At 49.2% G+C, this 26,700-nt stretch overlaps 3 protein-coding genes across 4 annotated transcripts; 1 reads left to right on the top strand and 2 right to left on the bottom strand.

Annotated features, from left to right (window-relative positions):
• Window positions 1–599: 599 nt before the first annotated feature.
• LGALS8 (galectin 8) lies at window positions 600–13,002 on the bottom strand. 2 transcript variants are annotated; one of them, XM_076070515.1, is made up of 9 exons: window positions 12,733–13,002; window positions 11,046–12,484; window positions 10,878–11,015; window positions 9,655–9,743; window positions 7,911–8,124; window positions 6,646–6,765; window positions 5,050–5,138; window positions 3,270–3,435; window positions 600–2,641 (listed from the first exon to the last, which is right to left on the bottom strand). In XM_076070515.1, exons 2-9 carry the CDS (start codon window positions 11,106–11,108, stop codon window positions 2,474–2,476), a joined length of 1,047 nt encoding a protein of 348 aa, XP_075926630.1. In that variant the 5' UTR covers window positions 11,109–12,484; window positions 12,733–13,002; the 3' UTR covers window positions 600–2,473. The 2 variants fall into 2 exon arrangements, with proteins under 2 accessions (XP_075926630.1, XP_075926629.1); XM_076070514.1 differs by having other exon boundaries at window positions 10,878–12,484; window positions 12,733–13,001.
• A 1,599-nt stretch (window positions 13,003–14,601) lies between these two features.
• Window positions 14,602–19,290, top strand: PNO1 (partner of NOB1 homolog). The gene is made up of 8 exons (XM_032962811.2): window positions 14,602–14,751; window positions 15,052–15,344; window positions 16,193–16,342; window positions 16,907–16,990; window positions 17,153–17,213; window positions 17,622–17,739; window positions 18,170–18,240; window positions 18,542–19,290. The coding sequence occupies exons 2-8, from the start codon at window positions 15,075–15,077 to the stop codon at window positions 18,607–18,609; spliced, it is 822 nt and encodes a 273-aa protein (XP_032818702.2). The 5' UTR covers window positions 14,602–14,751; window positions 15,052–15,074; the 3' UTR covers window positions 18,610–19,290.
• Window positions 17,396–25,473, bottom strand: LOC116947277 (calcineurin subunit B type 1-like). The gene is made up of 5 exons (XM_032962812.2): window positions 24,963–25,473; window positions 24,104–24,280; window positions 23,140–23,199; window positions 21,688–21,872; window positions 17,396–20,101 (listed from the first exon to the last, which is right to left on the bottom strand). Exons 1-5 carry the CDS (start codon window positions 24,985–24,987, stop codon window positions 20,054–20,056), a joined length of 495 nt encoding a protein of 164 aa, XP_032818703.1. The 5' UTR covers window positions 24,988–25,473; the 3' UTR covers window positions 17,396–20,053.
• Window positions 25,474–26,700: the final 1,227 nt, after the last annotated feature.

Raw genomic sequence — 26,700 nt, 5'->3', positions numbered from 1 at the left:
AAAAGGTTTCAGTTTGGTGTTTTTACATCTTAACACCTGTTTTATTGCCAGAAAGGGTAAAAACAATTCTTATATTTTGATACTGGTAAGAAAGGTCCCATGACGATAGTTTTTGATTATCCAAGTATATTTTGATTGGCGGATAACTAGCAAACAAATCCTTACACAGCCAAAATGAACAAACACCAATTTAAATAAAAAATTCATTCATTTATCCAGGAGAGCCACGCTGAGTGGCGACTCTTTTTCAGCAGGGTCCTGCATTGTGTTTATTATTTTAAGATGTTTTCAGCCAATAAATGTGTTTATTATAGACGAGGGAGAAACACTCCATATCCGTACAGATGGAAACAGATGGTGATTAGTACAGGTGCTGTACTGCCCTCTGGCGAGTCATGGGAGACATACCATCGAGTGTTGTTATGTGTCCGCTCAACGGAACACACCAGTGGGTGGTGTTCATTATCTGGATCTTCATTGTTGCACATAAGACAATTGATTGAAATTCCACAGTCATATGGTGGCCCACATCTGGTTGATGGCACCTCTTTCAAGCCAAGAAATTGTGATACAATACATGCAAGGCAATGGCAAAGAGGTTGTGTGAAGAGATGATATTTAATTGACAAAATACAGAATTGGTGAGATAAAATTCATACAAATTACACACGAAGGCACTTATTTGATCGGACCGTATGATAGTGGTTGTATCGTTGTTCACATATCACAACGAAAAATAGGTTGTCAATCAGGCTTGTAGCTTGGGATGGGCTCAGCATACATTAAACCCCGTAAAAATATACACTCACTTCCCGTAACTCGTGACGCCTTCATAATTTTGAAAACAGTTGCGACGAAAAGTGCCCATTCGCCAACAAACACGCAAATCGGGCCCTTAAATAAAAACATTTTTAACGCAAAATGGGTGTTTACTTAAAAAGTAATTTGCGTTCAAAGTGGTTAAGGGATCACGCAAAGTGTCAATACATTTCAAGTATCATGCACGGTTATTCAAGTTCTCATGCTTGTAATTCCGTACGGGGTTTGTGTTACTCATCTCAGAGAGCTCCGGAACTTGATGCTGGATTCAAATTTGCAGTCAAATCTCCATTATCCCGTCAGGCGCAATGTGGATTCACCGATCTCGTACAAAATTTGAATGTAAAAAAAATATTCCGAGCATCTTTGTTTTGTTTGCTGCTCGTCACTTGTAGAGAGTCACAGGAATCAGTGCCCACGTGACTGTAAGTTAAACCCGATTACTTTTGGAAGCAATAAAACAGGCGGTGCATTCTCCATCTTCACCCCCACCCCCCTATTCTAAAATACAAGAGGTTTTACACTATCTGTATTTTTGTTGTATCTGCTACATGACCCCAGGTCATTTTGAGTCAAGTGTACCATTTCTTACAGGCAGCAGTGAAAATGCACTACCTCCTGCAAGTAATTAACCACATGCTAATTGGCAGAAAAAGCACCAAACATGCAAAACAGCTATCCATCACAAAAGTTAACGTGTAACTGCCTCAATGAGGAAACTGTGCTTACAGTACTCTTAAAATTAGGTCGTATTTCAAAGGTCTTTTTTTTACAAAAGGGGCTCGCAGCCATTGTAAACCAAGGACGTCGATAATCTAACGTGTGCCACCACTGAAGTTTGTTCCCGACAATCACAACGTTTGTACGTGCAGACCACAAACATAATACAGTACAGTAATATAAAGTTAGCCAGGTAGCCTCATAACCGCACACACTTTTGGAGCAAGTGTTGTTAGAGAGCACCTGTCAAGGCCGGCACAGAGCAGGATGGGGGTGGTTTGGTCAGCACCACGTCTGGCTGCTTTCTTGGCCTTGACATTGGCCGTGAACAGGAATTGAACCGAGGTCACTGGGTTTGTAAATGAACCGAGGTCACTGGGTTTGCAGTGCACTAACTATTGCGCTAACCGCTCCCCAAACCGCACAGACATGATTGAGGAGCCGGTGATACACATCTCACCTAGCGTTCACGTTCTTTCGGGCAACACCGGGCCCTGTCGGAAAGACACCCTAACCTTCACAGTGGTTTAAGTCATTATCATATCATATCAGTGACAGACCCATGCCCAATGGACTATCCCCTTCCCATCTTCAACTCCACAATCCACGACAAACATCTTCTCCTGCCCCGCCCAACCACTCACCCGCGCTCACCCTCTCTTACCCATGCTACCATGTGTTCCACGTGGCACGGGTGACTGTGGTAGGTGAGGATGGTCACAAGAACTAAAGGTGGTGGCCATGCTATATCAGGGTGGCAGCCCTAGTTGGAAAGGCTGGCGACTGTAATAGGCAAGGGTGGTGGCTGTGCTCACTCGGTGTGGTGACCATGCTAGGTGAGGATGGATGGCAGTATTAGTCAAGGGTCACGGCTACGTTAGGTGGGGATGGCAGTACTGCGTCACTCCCCTTGCTGTGTGCACTGGATCCTCACTCAGGGCTGCACCTTGACCCCCTGCACTTCGATGTTGGGCAGCATGAGGTCCCCGGACACGCGCACCTGGTCGACTGTTGCCATGCGCAGCACGCGTTGCTTGAAAGTGAAGGCCGGCTTGTCGTCCACACTCACCGCAAAGTGGCCCCGCTCACAGCGGATGAGCATCTGTCGGAGGGGGGGGGGGGGCAAGAAAGGGCCCGCGGGTAGTTGAGTAGGGTTGATAAACGTCCTGGTTTCAGAAAGACATTCGATAAAGCGCTTGACTCAAGTCACTTCACAAGTAGTCCCGTGATGTCATTTTTTCGAGGGGGTGGGTAATGCGCTGCTATACTAAACCTTAACACAAATGCACAACGAGATGATGATGCCAGCTGGGTGACTGAAGACTTGGGCGCTTTCCCCACTCTGTGCTTTGCCAGCTTTAAAAGGCGCTCACATAATACATAGCTTGTCTCACGTGGGTCGCTGTCTTTGTGTCTGCACGTGCGTATGCACTTGCGTGGAGTGGTGGCGCAGTGCTTGGTGTAGACCGCAATGAACCTGGCGACCTCGACTCCCAAAAATATCTAACAATAGCCGTGATTGATATCTGAACCAATTATGCCCCAGGTCAACTAAAATTAGTACCTGGTACAGTGTGGAAATATCAACAATGGAGAGACGAAAGATGGCCAGGCATGGTGCTCGCCACACCAATTTATCAAGCACCTTTCCAGTCTCCATAGGTGTTCGCTAACAGCATTCGCCCCACCAATCAGTGCTGGCTTTATGTGAAAACCTTGTCCGTGTTTACCTTGAACTCTCTCCCCGGGTAGAAAGGGAATGAGTCCGCTGCCCTCTCCTCCTCGCCCCAGGCATCGCAGAGCAGCGAGTTCCGCACAAACTCCTTCTTGCGGAAGCGTGGGTTGATGTGAAGCGCAATGTCGGGCCCGGTGCTTTGACCCAGGTTCACCAATATCCTGTATCATCATCATCATCGTCGTTGTTGTTGTTGTCATCAACACTGACAAAATTAGAAATACATCAACGTCATCACCATCAAAACCGTGGTTATTAATGTCATAAGCAGTAACATTATCTTTAATACCTTTATATTGTTACCATCAAAATCTTTAGAATAATCGTTATCAGCATTATCATCATCACTACTATATTTACATAAACAATAATAACAGACAACATTCGCCCCTAAGTGGCGGTGACATCACCACGGCACTGGTGTGAGGCTAGGTGAACTTTGAGGCCATCACGTGAAGTGCCGAAAGGTGACTGCCAGGAGGTCACGGGACAGACCCAGCTGTTATGTCTTGACCGAGATGCCACAGTGCTCCCCACTGTGCCAACTCGCTGCGATTTACCGATATAAGCACATGTACTGTGTACCATGTAATGGGAACCCTTCCATTGTACTTCAGTGCCTTGTTTATTCGAAGTGTTATTTACAAGACGCATTGTCTCAGTAGGCTCTCTCCTGCAATGAATGCTACCCTGGTGCAATCTGTTCGTGCATGCTGGATTTGGAATTTAGAAAGTTCCAGTTCAATTCGACCTCCTGGTCTGGCAATACAACAACGGTGCAAGTTTCTTGAATCCTGCCTCCCCCACCCCAGTCGGCACAGCATGTATACTGTATACACAGTATACATGGTACACCACCAGAGTTAGTCAAGTGGCAGGTGGCGAGGAGTGGGGTAAAGTGCAGGTGCCCCCTACCTCTTTCAAGACCTCCGATAAGCACGGTTGGCTATGTACGGTACAAAAGAAGTTCTACATACATACATACAAAGACGTCTGGCCAGCGTGAAAGAGTAGGCCAAATACCCTCTAGAGCTCCCACTGCTAATGAAGGATCTTCCACGAGCAGTGGCGAAAGCGAGCAAACGCAAGTGGCTGCACCTTTACCGTTTACACAAGTGGCTCTGCCTGCTGGGGGGATCATGAGACCATGTGAGACGAGCCAGCGCTGATCGCATCACCTGTGTCACCAGAGTGGGTCGCGCTGCTGGGTTTACCTTCTATTCTGAAACATGTAGTTCCGATCAGCAAATACAAACTATAGCCAGCAAACCTTTACCCAAGCCTCAAGCTTCGTGGGGAAGTATACTTTCCTTTATTGTCACTCACAAATGACTGTAGAAAAGGTCATCAATGACCAAGGTTATTTGAAAACGGGAAGCAGATGAAACAGCCGAGAGACTGGCAAAAGAGTACACACACAGATATGGAAGTATACAGCAAGGTAGTTAAGACATAAAATAGACTGCAAAAAGTAAATCCAGACCCAGGAAATAGTGTAGAATATATATTTTTAAAACTAATCCGAAGCAGTGTAAGATACTCAAGCGAGGTCAATGTTATCATGATTGCGCCGACTTTCTGTGACTGCAATTCAGCCGCGTGTCAAAAGGTGTCTCTAGCGAGCTGGCTGGCTCCGAGGCTGATCCCTGACCCACCCAGGTAACCGGAGGGCCCATGGACCCCGGTGCAGGCACACCGCCTGCACCCTTGACAGCTATACCATCAAATTACGACAAATCTATCACAACTCAATGAGCGTAAAGGCGAGCCCTCACCTGTCCGGGTTGTATTTCACCGTGGCTCGGACCAGGACGGTTTTCCCCTCTGTAAATCCTCCAGGGATGAGTGCGGAGCACGGGGCGGTCTGGACCAAGGCAGACACGTGGCACGCAGATACACAGTTAGACGTACGGGAAAACATAGTCACATAAACAGAAAGACATAGACACAAACACAACAGGCAGGCACAGAGAGAGACAGTGACACAAATATACTGGTGGACAGGCACAAGTTCAGACATAAAGACACACAAACACAAAGAGGCACACAGATCCACAGCAACAACCACCGTTCGCCACTAAGTGGAGGTGACGTCACAACGGCGTTTGTGCCAGTCTAGGTGCACTTTGAGGTGACGTAAATTGTTGAAAGCTCGCTGGAAGGTCATCGGACACACCCAGGTGCTATGGGTCCACTTAGATGACTGACAGGTGCCCCAGCTATACTCCTTACTGAGCCAACTTGCTGCGTTTTAGCCACCTGGTGCTCCATTGTACAGACACACGGACATACATATATATACTGGACAGTTACAGAGACACAGGTAAATATACGTAAACATAAACACAACAGGCATATAGAAACAAAATTACACGAATGTAATGGGACACGCACAAGTACCCAGGCACCAGACATGCTGTATATATGGGAAAACATAAAAAACCGATAAGTCAATATGAGGCATACAGAAAGACACAAAATCGGACGGCAAAGTGGACACGTGGCATAAACAGTGCCAGTGTTCGTCGGCAAAACGCCAAGGAAAAAAAATATCACGTGGCAGCAAAGCACTGAATAATTTTTCACGGGGGAAAATTTTCGCTCCCACACGAAAACAAAAATGTCATTCAAGGGCAGCCTGACAGGGATAGCCTCAGCTAAGCGTGTTTGTAGAAAAAATATATTTTTTTAAATAGTGCTGAATGGAATATGCTCTACCGTCACCCCAGGCAGGGTCCTTGCTCAGGAGTGGCCACCCAACCCAGCCCAGTGTCTCGTTAATAATTACTTCACACGTTGCCTCTCCGGTTATCTATGCCATTCCAAGACCCCAGTATTTGTGCTAACCACCCCACCCCAACCACTACTGTGTGGCTCTCGATGTTTACCAATCAATAAGCACGTGTGCGTCGCACACTCCTCGCAGCGCTCTGCAGTTCAATGAACGTTGACCGAGCTGAAATGGTGGCCCGTAGGGTGGTAACGCTGCGAGAACTGGAGTCTGAAAATTTCTGCGACTTGCCAGGTTCAAAGTATAGTTCGCCAACCACTGCGCCACTACTCCACCCAATGTCGAATAACAATTGTCTGTATGATTTTTCTCTCGGTCAGGCTGCTGTCCGGTTTGAGAGATGTTTGGATCCAATGGTTGTTTGGAAAAACCAGATGGACACAAATGGATGGATGTATGGATGGTTGAATGAATGAATGGACGGCTGGCCGACTCGACAGATACATGGACAGACAAGCAGAGAGATGGATGGAAATGGGAGAGATAAGGAGAGGGAAAGATGGTTGGATAGCCAGCCGACTAGACCAGACACACATAGGGACTGACAAACAAACGACAAACGGACGGATTGGAGTCGTACCAGTGTCCTCGAGAAGCGGATGCTCGACACAGTGACGGGGCCGGAAATATGGAAGGTGTCCACTTCCTCCAGCGGCAGGCGGTGCTTGTAGGTGATGTACGGCCGCCCGGCCGACACAATCTGCACGGGCAGTGCAGGTCACGGGATGTACGCATGGATGCACGCACGCGCATGGGTGTGTGTGCACGTGTGTGTGCGTGCGGATGTGTGTGAGTGGAGCGATAGTGGAGCAGTTATCACACTGCGATGTATGCCCGTGTAAATAAGCTAAGAATTCAATCTGTCTTTCAAGGTCCGATAACAAGGCACCTGCATACAAACTGTCACGGACGAGCACAAGTTGCGCAACTCGGCACCAAACTGAAGTTTGCTCGGTGACGTCACATTCTCGTGCACATCTTTAAACATGAACAAGAGCAAGTGAAATACGATGAGGTGTTATGACCAGGGATAATGTTCAACCTGGTCTGTCCAGATCAACGACCCAGAAAATATTCTCCACCTGGCACACCATATCCTGTATACCTCCGCTTGGGCTGCAGCTACTACCAGTCATGTAACACCTACTACGGTCGAACCAGCGACCCGGAAAATATGCAGTGAGAAATTATGATATCCCTGGTCACCGTGAATCAACATAACCACAAACCACAAAAAACATTGTGGCTTCTCAGCTTGAAACGACCACATTCTTTTTCACATAAAACACCAATAAATCACCAGGCTGTGCAAAGAGTTCAGCCACCAGCAGGGTTGATGATAAAAATTTGCATCTAAAATATTTGTCAATGAAGCATTCTTTTTTTTATCACAGTCAATGTTGACTACGAGTGGACGAAATTCATCTAGTGCGACGACAGCCAAGACCAAAGTTCGACTCATTCTGAAGAGACGAATTTTGTCGATTTGGAGATGCACACTAAGATGATTTAGTTACGTCATCAGAGACGGCAGTGCAATGAGCAAGCAAGCAAGCCTTGCATAACCCCTATGCCAATAACGGACCGCAAACCCAATCGCGGAAGTTCATCTACACTGACATACGCTCCGGATTCCAAGCTCAGACTTTCTTTGAGCTAGAGCACACTCTGAACAAGAGAACGGCTCCATGAATTCCGCAGACTCGGACTCGACTGCAATAGTAAACTGACGAAATGAACACCAGAGATGCGGCTGGGCACTCCGACCGAACATGCCGCCACCACCGCTCCACCCACAGAGCTCCCCGCCGCTCGAGGCCCCGGTGGCTGCCCCCCCCCTCCCACCTGGATCTCCTCCTCGGTGGCGATGAGAGTGACGCCAAAGCTTTGGCCGCGCACAAAGGGGCCGGTGCCGCCGCCAGTCTTCTCCTCGCGGCCCCAGCGCTGGGCGCGCATCGAGTTGCACACGACGCAGCCGCTGCCCAACCGCACGCTCACGTGCAGCGCGACGTCAGCGTGAGGGCGGATGTGCGAGCCGATCTGCAGCTCCATGTGGAACCTGCGGCAGGGACGGCGCCGGGCAAAGCCGTTTGGGTTGCAGAGATCGCGCGAAACTAAACATATAAGCTAAAACTATTTTTTTATTCACCAGGTAAGGCCCGCTGAGCTATATATAGCTATTTTTCAGAAGCTCAACGAAGTGGCTTATTGTGTGGAAATCTATAGCAGCCAAATATAGTACTCTAAACGCATGTTGATTCTAAATGTGGAAGGGAAAAACCAGAGGACCCAGATAAAAAATCTACACGACCACAGGGAGAACATGCAAACTCCAAATATACAGGTGTCAGGGTTGGGATCGAAGGGCGATTAATTGTGCGTGAAGAACTACAGACTCATTAGCCTCTCATCACACAGATATAAATTATCAAGAAGATCAAGCAAGAGCAGGATCAAAGTATCATCAAGGTGTTATCAAGGCCTAAGCTACTGGTGCCAAAACACTTCACTCCCAACCTTTCTACCCTCCACCAGATACCGAAGCTGTCACAGTCAACATGCCACCTCCGAAGATAATTTCGATTGTCAGCTTAGCAGAAGCCAGCAGATTTGAAAACCGGGGGCCGGCACAGGATACACGATTCACCACAACGCTTTGCTCTCTCTCAACAACCGCACCCTCTCCACTAAGCACCATGAAGCCCTTAAGACTTATGTTTCAACAGTGGGGCGTGTGACGTGGATTCAAACAGAGCTCCCGATCATGGGCTGGATTTAAATTGATCTTGGTGGAATGTGAGCTATATTTAGATTTGATTCGTGAGACTAAACTGGACTTGGACTAAAGTTTTTGGGTCTTGAGGAAATGTAGCTGGGTTTATATTGAGCCCAGTGCAAATAATCTGGGTTAGAATGTATGGTTCGGTTTTGGAGGCACGTGGTCTAAATTTAAATGACCCCTGCCGAAAGATCCATGAAAAATGCGAGTTGGGTTTAGAATAAGCCATGTGTCACATGAGCTGGATTTAGATGGAGCTCTACAGAGCGTTGATTGGCTTTAAATTTAGATTTGAACCAAGAGAAAAGTGGAATCGGTTTAGACTGAGTCGTGTGGGATTTGCCCCATGCTCAAAAGGATTGCTGTGAAATCTGTAAATGTGTGGGCGTGTCAAAAAACATCTGAAAGTCCTATTCAGCCCCCAGTAAAGAAAAGGTTTCCACCCCTGATTAGACTGTGGATTGTCACCTATGGGTTTAGACCAAGAGTGTTTTAACCTATTTGGTATGGCAGCCACCCGATCAAGACCATTAGTCCCCGAGCACCTCCCTCCTCTCCACCAGGTTAGAAAGGCCACAACACAGAGACCATACGACCACACCTCTAGTCAACACCGCATTAGTACGGCGTTTGCTTCATGTTGCGTATTAGTGGATCTTGTTGCCACACTGTGGCGCCGACGTTCCCCCGCGCGCATTCAACATTTTTCCTGCACGGTATGCATGCCGCGGCCTGCAGCCCTCCTGGTTTAGACTGTGGGCTGTGTGGTCTGGGCTGATTGCGGGGTCCCCTAAAAACCAAGTGAGTTACCTCTCCGCATTGGTGGGCACATAGCCCTCGATAGTGATGCTCTTCCCAACCTGGAAGCCTTCATAGATGCTCATGCTGAACGGCAGCATCTGCGCCAAGGATATGAACAAAGAGCAAAGAGAAAGTCATCAATACCATCATCTTCACCATTACCATCAAATCTCTCAGCACCTGTGCTCACAATGAAATGAGCAAACGACACGAGACCCATCACAGGCATTTTTCAGTACCAACATCACCACCAACATCACCACCACCACTATCATCTTCACCGAACAGATGAATAAGTGACAATGGAGATCCATCAGAGCCAACACAGCAAGCACCATCATCGCCATCCTATCATTATTACCTGCACTGCTATTACCATCACCTGCATCAAAAATATTAACACACGACACGGAAGACCCATGAACAATAGTCAACACAGAGCCACCGTTACCATAATCATCAAGATTATCACCATCATCTCAGCACTTATGCTCACAAGGAAATTAACAGACCACGTGAGGGATCCATCAGAGCCAAAACAGCACCACCACCATCATCATCATCATCCCACCATTATTACCGTCACCTTCATCTGCAACCAAAGAGATTATAAACATACGGCGAGAAAGAAAGATCCATGGCCCAGGAATAGTCCTGATAAGTGCGAACGCGGAGCAATCTGTCAGGCAATCGGCCCCACATGGACACTGAATTTAATTACAGCATAAATTACTTATCTAACAAAATCTTGACTTTCACAACCGTTACAGAAGAATCCCGCGTTAACGTGAAATTCACATGTTTGACCGGGTTCATTTCATAACACGAGCGTTTTTTTATTTCAGCTAAACGTTTCACAAAACTCAAGAGAGGGCCCGTGTTATCACAATTCAGTAATTCAATGGATACAACGAGGAAACGTGGGTATGATGATGAAGGCCCATTTAAGTCGTGTAACAATGGGGAAATATAGTAGTAACATTTAAGCATTTTTTTTAAAGAAACGTTTCTCCCTCGTGGGGACGCACCTTAGAAGATAAACGTTGGGTTGTCCGCTTTCCAAATTCCCAGCCCCGTGTGAAAACGCGGATCGAGACAGAGTAGACATCAAGATAGCTGTTGAGACAATGAATGAAGCTCAGGGCTGTGATGGAAAGAAGACAGATGACAGATGAAGAGGTGGAGGAGGAACGAGGTGGACTACTCAGGGTGGACGAGGGGCAGTCACCCACCGGGTTTTTCACCGAAGGCTGAGCCTCATCGGCTGATGCTGGCTGCAGTTTCAAAATCCACGGGTCCCGCTCCATGCTGGCCGTGAGGTTGAGCGTGCAGTCTGTAGAGCTGTACACCTCCACTAAAGTCTTATACACCTCCACTAAAGTTACTGTAGTCTTATACGCCTCCACTAAAGTTACTGTAGAGTGTATATCGTAGGCTATAGAGTCCAGATATCTCGATACCATTCACTCTCGCTACACCGCACACACGGACGACAGTGCTACGGTACTGTAGATTGTACTAGCGGTCAGCCTGTACTGAACATTACGACCCACGCTAAATACTGTTTTCAACTAGGATCTAGTCACCTCGTCTGTAGTATATACTGTATTTAGTATCGACTCTACTAATACTGCTCACAGTCTATATTATACCGTCTCACCTGCAGTACTGTGTAGTCTAGGCATTGTGTTCGACGTTACAGTGCCTTATGTGTATCATGTCGCGAACGTCCAAGCGCTAAATTCATTAAAAAAACGCATATCCCTGTAATCTGTGACACTTACTGTATAAGTCCGGTATGCTGCCTGTAAGCGATACTAATCAATCTCAAGTCTATACGATGCTGATGCTGTCGGCCTGATGTTACCACCACCCGTGGTGTTGTCAATGTAGACTAGAGACAGTCTACAGTATCAACTCTGTTATTGTCGGCCTGATGTTACCACCACCCGTGGTGTTGTCAATGTAGACTAGAGACAGTCTACAGTATCAACTCTATTACTGTCGGCCTGATGTTACCACCACCCGTGGTGTTGTCAATGTAGACTAGAGACAGTCTACAGTATCAACTCTGTTACTGTCGGCCTGATGTTACCACCACCCGTGGTGTTGTCAATGTAGACTAGAGACAGTCTACAGTATCAACTCTATCACTGTCGGCCTGATGTTACCACCACCCGTGGTGTTGTCAATGTAGACTAGAGACAGTCTACAGTATCAACTCTGTTACTGTCGGCCTGATGTTACCACCACCCGTGGAGCCTGCACATCTCCAGCGTCTGTAAACGACGATGCCCCCCCCCCCCCCTGTAGTACCACGCTCGCAACAGCCTATGAAGCTTCACACCTCTATCCTCTCCGTCTGTATGTGATGCTCCGTTACACTTGTGCAGCCTTGTAGAAGCTGCACCGTGTCGTCTTCACACTGTGAGAGTCTACACACGTGGGTCGATCCACTGCTGGATGACGGCCTCGCTCAACACGCCATACCGGCAGCAGCAGGGGCAGTGAGAGAGAGAGAAGGGGGGAAGGATGACAATTCTAGACTTATATACCCTTGTTTGTTGCTTCTCTCTTCCTGATAATTTCCCTCTGTGGCCAACCATGCACCCAAGAACAGCATCTGTGGCTGTACGAACAGCAGCAGCAGCAGAAGAAGCCAGCTAAAACCAGATTGTGCTGCTGCTGCTGTTGTTAATGTCGAGGTCTGTCTGCTGTCGGTCAGCCGATGACTGTAGGAAGAATATAAATCCACAGAAAGCTTCAAGGATCCATTCAATTTCCGGGCAATGTCTTCGTCTCCAAAGTCACTCCACCGTCTCCTCGCAATTCTACAGCCCTGTGATTAATAACAATACAATTAGAGAGATATATACACACGTTGTGCGTATACGTTAAACAAGTGTTACACAGAGCTATGCCGCAAAACACAAAAATTGTCGTCTTAATTATTGAGCGATGTCCCTGGATGTTTGATTTTTAGACAATGATAATGACGGTGGTGATGATGAATTATTGATTACAACAAAAGGAGGCCACATTCCTAAAGTCCACACCGTCGTTATGAACAAAGTCTACAATTATTACCTTTACGTTCTTCTGAAGTCATATTTCCTTGCGAAAATTATGATGATGACGGCGATAGTTATTAATTAATGAACCCTCGTGAGAGTAAGAATAATGACAGGCGCACGTTGATTCTAAACGATTCCAACGTGCCAGGAAGCAGCGACGCTACTCCGATGGTGGTGGTCGTGGTGATGTAACGACCACGACGACGTGGTAATGATGATGTTGTTGATGTTGTTGTTGCTCAATGTGTGACGACCCAGCATGGTGTGAGACCGCCGTCTGCTGGCCGTCCAGTGGGAATGTTCATTGGTTGCCGTGGCTGCTGAAGATACAAGCTTTGCCCCATCGGCGGGTGGCGAAAAAATATAACAAAATAACAATTCATCTTCTTTGGTTCTTTCGGTACACCTTCCCCTCCGTCTCACTTCTACCCTTACGCGCGGTTGGCCAGCACTATGTTGTTAGGAGTTAAATTCCAACGTCGATGACGATGGAGAGAGGAGCTTCGGCGGAGAGTTTGTGTCGGAATATTGATGGTACACTGGAGGAAATCCGATGAGCTGTGAAGCTCTTCACCGATGTCCATTGAGGGGGCCAAGGTCCACAACGTTGAAGGAGGGCGGACTGTGCGGGGCCCAATAGTTTGGGTTGCGTTGGCCACAGTTGCGACCACTTTGGCCTCGGCCCCAATGATGTTTTTTTTCATGGCCTTGTAAAGGGAAGAGTATATAAACAGGTGACGTTTCGGACAATGGCCCTTCTTCATAACACGTGAATAGAGGGGCCAGAGAGAATGTGTGCTAACAATTTGGAGACTGCGCTTCTTCACACCATGGGGCCTGCATGATGAGGATTACAATAGAAACATGTTCAGTGGTAAACAGTTTTAAATACTTATAGTTTTTTTTAATGTTAAAACATGTTTAGTGATAAAGTTTTGAATACTTCGTTTTTTTATATAAAAAAATGTTTTAGTTAGAAACAGTTTTTTAAATACTTATATAGTGTATTTTTAATATTGAACATGTTTTGTGATAAACAGTTTTAAATACTTATAAAGTTTATTGAATGTTTAAAAATGTTTCATGATAATCAGTTTTAAATACCTCAGGTTTTTTTATGTTCAAAAATGTTTCGTGATAAAAACAGCCCTTAAAAACTTATTATTTTTAAAACGTAAACAAATATTTCGTGAACAGTGTTTAAATAGGCTTATGAATAATTTACATGACAGCACTGTAATCATGAAGTAGCAACAACTATATTATATATTCTTGGTTCTTTCGGTAAAGTCACGTAGAAGGGAAACAATAAAATAATAAAAATATAAAACAATAAAATATATATTTTAAAGTCTTTCGTGACTGCAGGGATTCATATTCTTGGTTCTTTCGGTAAAGTCACGTAGAAGGGAAACAATAAAATAAAATTATATATATAAAATATATATTTTTATTTTATAAAAAAATATATTTATATATAATATATATTTATATATTTTATTGTTTTATATTTTTATTATTTTATTGTTTCCCTTCTACGTGGCGACTTTACCGAAAGAACCAAGAATATGAATCCCTGCAGTCACGAAAGCTTTAAATCAAAACAACTATACTCTTTGGTTCGTTCGGTAAAGTCGTCCTCAGGCGGAAAAAAAAACATAATCCAGCAATAAACTAATTTGTGTAATTTTGTCCAGTGAAAACATTAAATTTCCCTTCCACGCGACTTCACCACTCAAACATTATCCAGCCACTCGAGGACCGCTACAGCACCGCAATTTTTCCAAATGCAATCGATTTTTAGATCGATTCCTCGAACTTTAGATCGATTCCTCAAACTTTAAATCGAATCGTTACGTGACGCAGTTAACCCGGATGTGACGTCATCACCGCGCTGCCCCCTGACCCCCCCCCCCGGCCTCGCCTTTCCATCGTTGCGGCGCGCCGCGAACGCGTGATTCAGGAGCACGTGGCGAGCGCGCAGTGAACGGCTTCCTCGAGGTCGTTGTCAAGCCTGGTCAGGGGCCCCACGGTCAGTGTCTCACACGCGTCTGGCCCTCTTCTTCACCTCGGTCTCCCCCCTCGCATCGTGTACCGCCTCATTTCGCACCTCGTCCACCTTGTTTTTTTTTTTATCCTACAGTCACCTCGTCCACTCTATCCGCGTCGTCTCACGCGATTCGCCTACCTGCCCTTCGCCTGTGCTTCAGATTGCTTTCATTTTCTTCTCTCGTCTCGCCTCGGCTCGCTTCTCACTTTCCTATCCACTCTCGCCTCGTATCGCCGGATGACCTACGGCTACTCTCCCCCTCACCCCGTCTCCCCTCAATAGCGAAACGACAGAGCCACTCGGTCATGGAGATAGAAGAGGCGGCGGTGGCGACGGCGGCGGCAGAGGTAGCGGACGGTGACTTTCAGCCGAGGAAAGGAAGCCGCGCGTCACGCCGCCGCAAGCGAAAGCTCGAGATCGGTGACGAGGAGGGCATGGAGGAGGCAGAAACAACAACGACAACAACAGCGACGATGGAGATCACCGCGGAAGTCCAGAGTACGCCTGGGGTCGAGAGCTCCGAGCCGGCGGTCAAGAGGCCCAACTTTCCGCCCATCTCCGGGGATAAACTGATGGTTCGAGGCACTTCTGTTTACCCTCTCCGAAGAAGCTGGCATTTCACTTACTCGCCCACTCCGCACACTCGTTCAGTAACATTCACTGATCAACTCACCCACACCAACTCACTCGCCCATCGACTCGCTAATTCAGTCCCCCACAAATAATTAACTCGCTTGCCCGCTAATTCACTCGGGTATTGTTATTTAAACCAGTTTAAAACTCCGTATTGCAAGGGAGACCTGGTTTATTTCAAAGTAAATTTCTTGGCATTTTAATACCCCGCAACAAAGCAGCACAAAATGTGTTTGAGGAGTCTTGAGTCACATTTCGATACGTGATCAGCAAAAGCCCACTCCCCCTTTAACTGGCCTTCAATGAAGGCATCCCATGATCCCACTAGTGACCTCACCTGGTTATAAACAACCATAGTACGTATCTTCATATCGAGAGCAGAAACAACGTAATTTAAGTTTATTAAGTTGGTGAACAGACTTGACACTGCGGATCAATTCACATTCATGGAATCGGCCAAGCAACCCAATGTAGCAGAACGCTCCTGAAAAATATTTTGAATCGGCGTGTCTTACATGGATAGGCAATACAGATTATTATTAAGTCATCTGCCGTATGGTCATATCACATGTGAAAAGCTAAACTTTTAATATCGAGGTTTGGGAGCTACATAACGGCTTCGGGTGGTGGTTTGGTTCATACACTTGGGGGGGGGGGGGAGGGGTTTCCTCCTAAGTATCTCTCCGGGTAAGAGTAGACTTACGTGCATGGCGATTATGAACGGTGACATTTTTCAAACGCGAGATTTTTTTTTGCGTGATTTTCACTTGCGACTCCTGCGGGCCCACAGGCCGGCAGCCCCGAGCTTCGCAAGGTGCCCGTGCCGGCAAACCGCTTCACCCCGCTCAAGGAGAACTGGATGAAGATCTTCACGCCCGTGGTGGAGCACCTGCAGTTGCAGATCCGCTTCAACCTCAAGACGCGCAACGTGGAGCTAAAGGCGCGTGACCGTGTTGGCGCGACGTTACGGGAGATGCACCTTCACACTGCGTGGGTTGAAGTTGCAGACAAGCGACGCTCGAGAAAGCTGAGCGTACCCACCCACGTCAGGTCCCATGTCTCCCTTGTACGAGACACGTGAAGTTGTTTTATGGATTTTGCCCGGGTTAAATTAAGGATTTGACCGACTGGCCGCAGTTTTAATCTGCAGGAGAAACGGTACTTAGAATCTGCAGGTGAAATCGATTCTTAAATGATTGAATCGCTTGTTTAAGATATTACGCAGGTGCTGTTGAATTTAGGCTTACGGTGCAAACAAAATTCTAGGAACAACCCAAGTAAAAATACAAATGAGACCCTAAAATCAAGACAAGTTCATTCTTGGATCGAACCTTGACTATTCATCGAATGGCTGCCAAAAAGGGGAATTCTTATGGTCAAAAAAAATCTCCCGGTTATAAATAAACATTCCTTACTGCTCGCGAGCAGGTGGCTATATTGTTTCCCGGGAGTTGATGACTGTTTGTGACGATGCTCACGCCATGCTGTGTCGTGCTCCGCGCAGACGTGCAAGGAGACGCAGGATATCGGCGCGCTGCAGAAGGCGGCGGACTTCGTGCGAGCCTTTGTGCTCGGCTTCCAGGTGGAGGTACGATTGTCACGCGGAACTTGGCGGTGGCAGCGCTCGCGCCAATGCCCACTTGCTCATTACCGGCGCCAAGTAAAAGCGTGGTGGTGGTGGAGACGTGAGTGATCGGTTTCGCTGTGTGAACTGCGGCGGCTCACATCGGCAATTCCTTTCCTCCCGCAGGACGCGCTCGCTCTCATGCGATTGGACGACCTCTTCTTGGAGTCGTTCGACATCACGGACGGTGAGTGCAGAATTCTCGCGCACGGTCGCACGCAGAGATACCACTGCCATTTTGATGTTTGTCTCGCCCCGGTGTTAAAATCGGATCTGAGCCAACGATAAACGACTCTTGACTAATGGAGCAACCAAAACTGTTGAGGAAAAGAATCGAATCTATACAAACGAGAGAGTAAAATACAGACAATAAATTCTCCAATAGATTTTATTTGTTTAAATGACTATCAAGCATGCGCGTGATGACGGTATGCTTGACAGTTATTTCGAAGTTTTTGTCATTGACGAAGCCTAAAACCTCACCGAATCGATGTGTAGGTCGGTAGCCACGAGGACGGTTCGGTTTTGGTTTGCGTTGCATTTTTAGATCAACTCGTGCTATCGCTTACCGCCCCCTCCACCCCCGCCCCCATAGTGAAGCCACTGAAGGGAGACCACCTCTCCCGTGCTGTGGGGCGCATTGCAGGCAAGGGAGGCAAGACCAAGTTCACTATCGAGAACGTGACGCGCTCCCGCATCGTGCTGGCCGACACGTAAGGCATCTGTCTTTCTGTTCCTCCATCCATCTTGGCTGCCCATCCGTCTGTGCATCTGTCTGTCCCTCTGTTCAACTCTCCATCCTTCTATTCCTCTGTCCATCCATCTCGCTGTCCGTCCATCTCTCCGTCGGTCTCTCTGTTTTCCCGTCCCTAGATGAATCCATACAAGCCTAGTCTTCAGATGCACCTGTGCTTAGATGCTGTGTACACAGATCCTAATTGACTTGTATTTTAGTTGGACTTAACTCTGAAACCGTTAGCCTCGTCACACAAGACAGTATTAACGTCAAAACGCAATTAATTACAATTTAGTACAGTCTACGTCCTAAATCCACTACTGCCGAAGACATTGGATTATTTTTTCTGCCAACGCTTGGTGTTGTGTACGATCGCGTTTCACTTCTCGTCGTTTGTTTTCCCACAGGAAGGTGCACATCCTCGGCTCCTTCCAGAACATCAAGATCGCGAGGACGGCGATATGCAACCTCATCTTAGGTACAAATAGCACGGTTGGCTACGTATGGTGCGAAAGAAGTACAACATACATACGTCACACCGCGTGGTCACCCCGAGATGTACTGCAGTGGGAGGTGCGCGCAATAAATAATTATAATAAGCGATGGTGATGATGCGTAAACGTAGCTCGCACCACAATCGGGAAGGGGGGTGGCAGTGGTCGAGATCGTACAATTGGGAAATCCGCTTGACAATCTATACACCCATAGGGTGTACACGTTACTACTTCCTGCTTGCTTCACCTGCCCCCCAACCCCACCCCCGTGTGTGTTTTTTTCAGGGAGCCCCCCCTCGAAGGTTTACGGGAATCTGCGTGCCGTGGCCACCAGATCCGCCGAGAGATTCTGAAGCTGGCGTCTCGTCCGCTGCCTTCATTGCGGATCGGCGGATGGAGGGGGGGGGGGAAGGAGCACCAGGAACTATCCCCCGGGATACCGCTTCGGAGATGGAATCCAATCTTGGACTCTGTTTTATTTTATTATTTGTATTCTTCGGTGAGGAAGCGATTGTCTCTCAAACGGCTCCTGCGACGCACCGCAACGCTATGCGGCTGGGGCCGTGCACCGTGCTTTCAACGCCTACGGCCAGATCGGCTGCAACGTGCCCGATCTCATCACGTCTCGGGAAGCTAAGCAGATTTGAGCCTGGATAGCGCTCTGATGGGTGACCGCCGTGCACGCTACAAGGTGAATATAGGCAGCGGTGGGGCTATGTTGTGGACAGTAGGGGGCATTGCATGTAAACCAATTGTTGTGCTGTTCTTCTATGTTACCACGTCTATGCTCCCTCTGCCAACACGCAATGACCAACGTGTGGGGACGTGTGGTCAAATAGCCCCCACAACTCGCACTGTGGGGAGGCCCTCATCCAGCAGTGGACTGACAACGGGTTGAAACGTGTGCTCGTTAAAATGGGCGCCTGGCGCCATGGTGATGAGGGTGGTGCGGCCGTGCTGATCGCGGTCGGCACGGCCACGGTCCCTCACGACGTGAGGCCGAGTGAATAAACCGCTAACGTTATTATCCACAAGGCACTGCGTTCTTGGATTTTTTTTCACGTCGGTTATTAAGAAGGCCTAAGTTGGGGCGAGGAGCATGCAGGTTTAAGAACAACTCCCGTGTTTAATTAAAGTCTGATCACTTAATTCAGTGAAGTGCGTGGAGAGATGGGTTTGGAATTACACTGCCAAAGAGGATTAGCAATAACGCAGGTGAACAGATCGATAATAAACGTAAGTGGGCCTAGGATGATAGCTGATGGGCAAGACTAACTACCGCGTGACAGCAAAAGGAGGGAAAGCGCCCAAGAGGACGTCCACCACGGTTCTGGAGCGACGAGGTCAGCTCATGCATCAGTGGTGTGTGAATTGTTGCATTGCAGGACCGTGAGAGATGAAGCCTTGGGGAGGCCTTCATCCAGCATTGTGGATTGGTGGTGACTGATAATTCTTACTGTGGCTCGGGTGACGATATCTGCAGTTCAAGCAGTGACGGAGAGAATCTGATGTGTTTTTGTAGCAAATGTACTCATTTTCCCTAGTTTTTGCCAAATTATAAGACTTGACGAGACTTCGATCCCAGTGATTAAAAATAAATATTTGTCTCATTGGGTTCTCTGATGACGCTGATCCGTCTTTTGGAAAACGAAACCAAGAGCTGCAGTGTTGGTTTCTCCGAAAGACCCGCTTTCAGCGTAATGGCGATGCTTATTGGTGATAGTGGTGGTGAACTCTGGTAGTGGCAGTGTTGTTGGAAGTAGAGGAGGGTGCTGTGAACGGAAATCTCCACGCGTTTCAAATCTCCATGAGCATCTTCGAGTGGAAGTCCAGGTCCCCGATCATCTGGAGGGTCGGCAAGGGGTCATAGGTGAGGATGGAGCCTCCACATTTGGACGAACGGTTGAGTACGTTCAGTAGAATTTAGCCATTTCAAATAACTATACTTGAAGTCTGGTCAAATAACCCCAACATCCACAGGGTATCCAGAGCTTAATTTCTCGCTTAATATTTTCCAGGTCGCTGTTATACTGGACTGTGGCACATGACCAGTAAGCCAGAGCCACAGCAAGAGAGATATACTGGATGTAATGTTGCTGGGTCCAGAAATATCCAGGTCACCCACCGAAACCCGGGTAAAATTCAGTCTGGAGGCAATTCCCTCTAGTTTGAGATCCTTATCTCAACTTACATTTTTCACTTCATCCTGATTGTCACTCTCAGCGAGGGGGGAGAGGGAGGTTGTCACGAGATGTAAAATCCATTCGGAAATTTAGCGCAGAGCGACCTCGGCCCTCCCCGTTCCCTCCCAACTCAGCCAGGAGCGGTGGTACCACTCGCGCCACGCATTCTCGACTTGGGCACCTTCCTGTGAGGTTTGTATGTTCTCCTTTTCTGTGGGGGTTTCCTCTGGGTTCTCTCCTTTTCTCCCACAGACAAAAAACAACTCTATACAATTTAACTGGCATTGGCCAAAATATACAAATGCTTTAAAAAAATCGCCTGCAACGTTGCCCCCCCCCCCGACTGTGAAAACTCGACAGGACCAGCTTTTAAAAGTTGGCTACCCGAGCATCATAAAAAATATATTGCATCATATCGCGCTGCTCATTGTAGACGTTTACACAGCAATCATCGACTCTTACTGGCAGACTAATGGCCGTGTTCAGGCCAGGTGCTGTCGCCTTGATGCCTACAGGTTGACAGCTGCCGCTGGAGATGTCCTTTTAAAAAATGTTGAGATGACATGTACAGTGCTCGGAGACGCCCCATCATGTAGGAGGATGCTGTCTTTTCAAAAAATCAACGCAAGCATTCTGTAATTCGCTTGACTTGTCTGTGGTCACCCCCACTCTGAAACCCTCCGCTCCGTGCAGCAGCGTCGAGGCTCTGATGCGGCCTCCTCCCTCTCGTCTCTACTGAACCCTCTGCTCCCGTTCCTCCATTCCTTTTCCATCCTTCCCTCGTAATTCCCATTCTCTTCCCTTTCCCGTTCCTTATTCTCTCCCTATGTAACAGTACTGCTCCCATTTTCGTGGTATGTGTGGCCACGGGTACACAGACAAAGATCCTCAATAGAGTCTCGGCAGACTTGGGGCAAGTGCTGTTAGCGAGTAGCACCAATGAAGGCCCCCACGGCACACGAGGGGGTGGATACCCATCACCACGCCCGATCGCCTTTGTCTCTCCAGTGTTTATGTGTTGTAACATTGCATCAGGTCGACCTAAGGGACGCCCAGGACCGGGGGCCAATAAATATAATCGTCACTTGGTGTTGGCTGTGAGCACCTCCGATCGGCACGGCTCGCTACGTACGGTGCAGAAAAAAAGTTCGGCGTGCGTACATACGAACTCGGGTCGCCAGGGTCGTGGACCGGGGCACACCACGCTGCCCGCCGTCACAAACGCAACACAAAAAGCGCCGCCGTTACCGTGCAGAACTCGGGAAAGGAGACTTTCCCGTCGCCGTCCGCGTCGGCCGAGATGATGCTCTTGTCCACGATCTGCTGGAGCTGCGGGTCGCGCAGATTGCGGCCCACCATGGTTTTGAGCACGCCGAAGAGCTCCCCGTTGGTGATGAAGCCGTCGCGGTCCACGTCGTAAATCTGGAAGGCGACTGCGACGCCGCAGTTCCGCGCGAACGTGAACAAGATGTGCGAAAGAAGTCCAACATGCATACATACAAGAGAGACTGCATAGGGGCGGCCACTCGGTCCGTTTGAACTCGTTCGGGTGTGGAGATCTACTCGAGAATGTCATCGAGGCGTTCGCGTGAAGAGTCCCAGTGCAGAAGCCGCTTCCACCACTGCCACGTGCGTTGTGTGTAGGGGAAGGGAGGAGGGCACACTTGCACCGCTCTCTGCGGACAAAACACTCCCCCCCACCCTCCACACGCAGCTTCCACGCGTGACCTCTGGTTCTGTGCTCCGTCATGTATGATGCAGTCCTCGACTTTCGAACACCCGACTTATGAACACCTGTGCTTACGAGCCAGCTTCCATGAAATAAAATGTATTTTTTTTACATTATTGGTCGCGAAAGCCTACGTGTTAAACAGAACGCAAACCGCAAACTCGTACTTGCAAACTAAACCGCGGAACGACTGTATTTTGTTGAGCAGAGCGGTCCTCCGCGACAGCCTCGCGCTGGGAGTGTGCGTGCACACGCACGTGTGTGTATGTGAAAGTGTGTGTGTATGTGAAAGTGTGTGTATGTGAAAGTGTGTGTGTATGTGAAAGTGTGTGTGTATGTCGACTCAGCCTCAAATGAGTACCTGGTGCGGTGTGTAAACATTGCCACCAGGGAGACAAAGGCGGTCGGGCGTGGCGCTGGCCACCCACCCCCTCGTGTACCGTTCCGGCCTTCATAGGTGCTCGCTAACAGCACTTGCCCCTACAGTCTGTTAAGGCTATATGGGGGATCTTTGTTCTTTTTCTTTGTATGTGAAAGTGTGTGTGTGAAAGTGTGTGTGTATGTGAAAGTGTGTGTGTATGTGAGCGGTAGCGTAGTGGTTAGCGCTACGCTGCGCTATGAACCAAGCGACCCGGGGTCGATTCCCGCTCACGGCCAACACGTGACGATTATTTGAACCGGTCCCGGGCCTCCCCTAGGTCGACTCAGCCTCAAATGAGTACCTGGTGCGGTGTGTAAACATTGCCACTAGGGAGACAAAGGCGGTCGGGCGTGGTGCTGGCCACCCACCCCCTCGTGTACCGTTCCAGCCTTCATAGGTGCTCGCTGACAGCACTTGCCCCTACAGTCTGTTAAGGCTATACGGGGGATCTTTGTATGTGAAAGTGTGTGTGTGTGTGTACGCGTGGTGGGGACAGGTGTGTGCGTGGCGATGCCGCACACACGCCTGTCACACCCGGGTCAGGACTCACACTTTAACTTCTCTTCTTTGGTGCCGTTGATGGTGAATCGCGAGATTCCTTCGATGAATTCTGCCGACCGGACAACAGCAGGAGCGAGCATCTCCTGTTAGTCCAGGAAACCCTACGGAGTGTTCAGGGCTCATACTCTGGAGGGCCCTGCCAGGATTGTACACGTACACATCTACAATTCACTGCTTGGTAAGGGCCTCCCCACCGCGGAGACTGTTTGACCATACTTCATCTCATGCTGGCCAGCACTGAATGGTGAAGGAGGGGAGCATCGACGTGGGACCTTAGTACAGTACAGCAAATTAGTGTTTTGTCTGCTGAAAATTTCACCCCAAAATAACGCCCCGATCTTCACCAAATCGGCGCTCTCCCGAGTCAAGCGGCACGCGTTTATGTAGCAAACATCATCCGAAGAGCACTGTTGGCTACGTACCGTGGGCGAGGAGTCCAACGTGGAGGATGGAGGTAAGCAGCCTGCAGGTGCGCAATGTCAGTATGGAAGATGCGGAATAGAACTTGGTAGGAACGCGAGGAGGTTGTGATGGGTGAGAGACAATTGCAGGATTGCGTAAGGAACTTGGGAGGTTGGGAATCAAGTGCGCAGGGCTGGGAGGAGCGTACCAGGGCAAGCAACCTGGAGGTTCTGGATAGCACGCGGCGATTGGTCAACGCAGATAAACTGAAAACTATGACTAGACAATTTTTTTTTATTTTACCAGGTAAGGCGACCTCAACGAAGCGGCTTATTTATAGCAGCCAAACACCGTAAACGCACGTCGATTCCAAATGTGGAGGGAAAAAACCCCAGAGGACGCGGAGAAAAATCGACGCGACCACAGGGAGAAAATACAAACTCCAAATATCCAGCAGGCGTCATGGTCGTGGTTTAAACCCGCGGAGAGGTCGTTCACATCTCCGAGCACCCCCCCCCCTCCCCCCCCCCATCGAATGAATGAATGCTCGCCTGCGAAGTCGACCTCTCCGTCTCCGTCCGAGTCGAGGATGTCCACCACGCGTCGCACCAAGGGGTTGTTGTGCAGCTCCGGGAGCGACAGGAACTCATCCGCGCTCAACGCCCCGGAAGAGTCCAGGTCGAGTTTGTGGAACCGCGCGCTTAGACGGCGCAGCTCCCCCACCTTCACTGCGGTGGACACGGGTGGACGAGACATTTGACGTGGTGGGGCCGGGGGTGGGGTGGAGGCGGTTGCTCGGGTGTTGAATCACGAGGTGATGATGATGAACACATGGGTGGACGATACGGGCGGTACAAGGTGGGACGAGATAGAAACGGCAGGTGTATTTCCCACTCGGTAAAGGCCACAGAGCTAAGACGCGCTTCTATTTTTCTTCTAAGGGCAACTCGGCCAGCAGACACCGTCGAAGCATTCCACACTGCCGGGGGAAATGGAACGGACGCAGCTACGCACAGACACGCAGATCCGAACGCGCATATACAAAGATCCCCCGTATAGGCTGAACAAACTGTTGGGGCAAGTTCTGTTAGCGAGCAGCTATGAAGGCCGGGACGGCACGTGAAGGGTATAGATGGCCAACACCACGCCCGACCGCCTTTGTCTCCCTAGTGGCGATGTTTACACACCGCACCAGGTACTCATTTGAGGTTGAGTCGATCTAGGAGAAGTCCAGGATCGGTTCAGATATCCATCACTGGGTGTTGGTCGTGAGAGGGAACCGAACTGGGGTCGCCGGGGTTCAGAGCGCAGCGCGCTAACCGCTACGCCACCGCTCCCTCCACACACACACAAGACACAGACGCTCACTACTACAGGACACTGCCAGAGCCCGTCACTCGACTCGAGAACCTTTTTTCTTGGGGTCGCTGGCCATGAGGCGCGGAGAGGCGGACGTGAAGGGCGAAGAACTCCGTGATGAGTAGCCGAGTGCGAGGGTACAGAGCGTACGGCGAAGAGGGGAAGACTCAGAGTGGAGAGCACAGAGTGGAGAATGGACGATGAGAAATCTATATAGAGTGTGGGCTACGAAGCGAAAAGAGACCGTTGAAGAGTGGAAACTGAAGGGTGGAGAGTGGAAGGACGAGGGGGTGGAGGTCGGAGAGAGGAACGCGAAGGTGCAGGTCGGGGAGCAGGCAAGTGGAGAGCCAACAACGATGTGAAAGACACCAATGAAGATCACAGAGTGAAGAGCAGAGAGGGGGCACAGATGCCCGGGCACCTCCTTCTGAAACTACCCCCCCCTCCCTGCTCACACGGAGACCGTTAAGACCTCCTCCTCCTATAAGGCCCTGCGTAACCAATTATCGCCCCGGTAATCTCTGCGGTAATCCCCTCCCAGTAATCCCGGAGAAACAATCTTCCCCCCCCACACCACCCCATGTCATTAATCCCGGAGAAACCCCCTGCCACCCCGCGCAGGATTGTGGGAGGTACGGCGACTCATAGAGGCCTCCATCCAGCAGTGGATAAACCATAGCCGACGGTGATAAAGTTATCATCGGTGGATGTCCTCTTGGACACGTTACAACTCCCCCCCCCCCCCAACCTTCGTAGCCCTGTGCCTTTGGCTCCTCTGTCCCGGCCCCCAACCCCCTCCTTCCAGTGCAGTTACACCGCCTGCACACTCCTTAGCCACGCCGCTGTTAGCACGAGTGTGGTGATGCTGATAGCGGTCGCGCGACACAGCGGTCACGCACGGTGGCTCGCGTTGATGGAGATCGCTCGGGCGACGATGGCCCGGTCGGTGGTCGAGACTCACGACGGAGGAGGAGTTTGGACGTCCACACGCGGGAGACGGAGCGACCACGCGAACTCGGCTGGCGTGCGGGTTGACAGGTGGGTTAGTGCATCGCGGAGCCCCAAGGGAGATTTGTTTTTTTTTTTGGGCCACGTCGATGTCTCACACGTACACATCACAATGCCGCTATCCGCGATGAATCTGTCGGCCTCATGGCTTTCCACAATAACTCTACCCCGTGGTTTTTGTTTCTACTGGCGGACACGATCTCGGCGGATCGGGTTCACAGATTATAAAACTTCTAAAGCACCCCTCCCCCCCCCCCAACTGAAGCGCGGTTCATCTGCACGAAAATAGCCGCCACGCGTAATCGTATTTAAAACAGAACATTGATTGGCCGGCCGAGACGGGAGCGGTGGCGCAGCGGTTAGCACACAGCGCGACCTGAACCCTTTCAGCTGAATTCCCCCGGCCGCGGCCAACGCCAGCAGGAAGTGAGTGACGTCTGACACGGTCCCTGGGTTTTCAGCACCCTTCAACCAAGCCGCATTGACCATTGTCACTCCACTGCTGGATGAAACTCGACATGGCATGCAGTGTCGGTATTTTGACCATACTTTGCTACGACGGTCTATGCGGATTGGTTAAGTTGGCGACGGTGGCCGAGGACTGGTTTTTAAGATAAAATGTTTGTTCTTGTAACGTTCTGACCTGCCCCTACCGGACATCTGTGAAACATAACTTTATAGCTCATTGGGTTCCTCTAGCATACCTGCATATTCTGATTGAATCGCACCTATGTTAGCCGTGGCCAAGGATCAAAAACCGAATCACGGAGTTCAGAGCAGT

Source organism: Petromyzon marinus, chromosome 29 (genome assembly GCF_048934315.1).
Source record: "Petromyzon marinus isolate PM22_M1 ecotype Great Lakes invasive population chromosome 29, UKy_Petmar_22M1.pri1.0, whole genome shotgun sequence".
Taxonomy (NCBI): domain Eukaryota; kingdom Metazoa; phylum Chordata; class Hyperoartia; order Petromyzontiformes; family Petromyzontidae; genus Petromyzon; species Petromyzon marinus.
This window is presented reverse-complemented; position numbering and strand designations above follow the sequence as displayed.

Bases quoted from the DNA above. Each gene is read 5' to 3' on its own strand.
- LGALS8 (XM_076070514.1), bottom strand. From the start codon at position 11,108: ATGGTATCGAGATATCTGGACTCTATAGCCTACGATATACACTCTACA. The intron at 6,766-7,910 runs GTGGGAGGGGGG...CTGCCCGTGCAG, and splicing joins CCACCGAGGAGGAGATCCAG to ATTGTGTCGGCCGGGCGGCC. The intron at 2,642-3,269 runs GTAAACACGGAC...CCCCTCCGACAG, and splicing joins ACCCGGGGAGAGAGTTCAAG to ATGCTCATCCGCTGTGAGCG.
- PNO1 (XM_032962811.2), top strand. From the start codon at position 15,075: ATGGAGATAGAAGAGGCGGCGGTGGCGACGGCGGCGGCAGAGGTAGCG. The intron at 16,343-16,906 runs GCGCGTGACCGT...TGCTCCGCGCAG, and splicing joins CGCGCAACGTGGAGCTAAAG to ACGTGCAAGGAGACGCAGGA. The intron at 17,214-17,621 runs GTGAGTGCAGAA...CCGCCCCCATAG, and splicing joins GTCGTTCGACATCACGGACG to TGAAGCCACTGAAGGGAGAC.
- LOC116947277 (XM_032962812.2), bottom strand. From the start codon at position 24,987: ATGGCCAGCGACCCCAAGAAAAAAG. The intron at 24,281-24,962 runs GTTCTCGAGTCG...TGTCCACCGCAG, and splicing joins CAGCGACCCCAAGAAAAAAG to TGAAGGTGGGGGAGCTGCGC. The intron at 23,200-24,103 runs GCGAGCATTCAT...TCCGGTCGGCAG, and splicing joins CGGAGAGGTCGACTTCGCAG to AATTCATCGAAGGAATCTCG.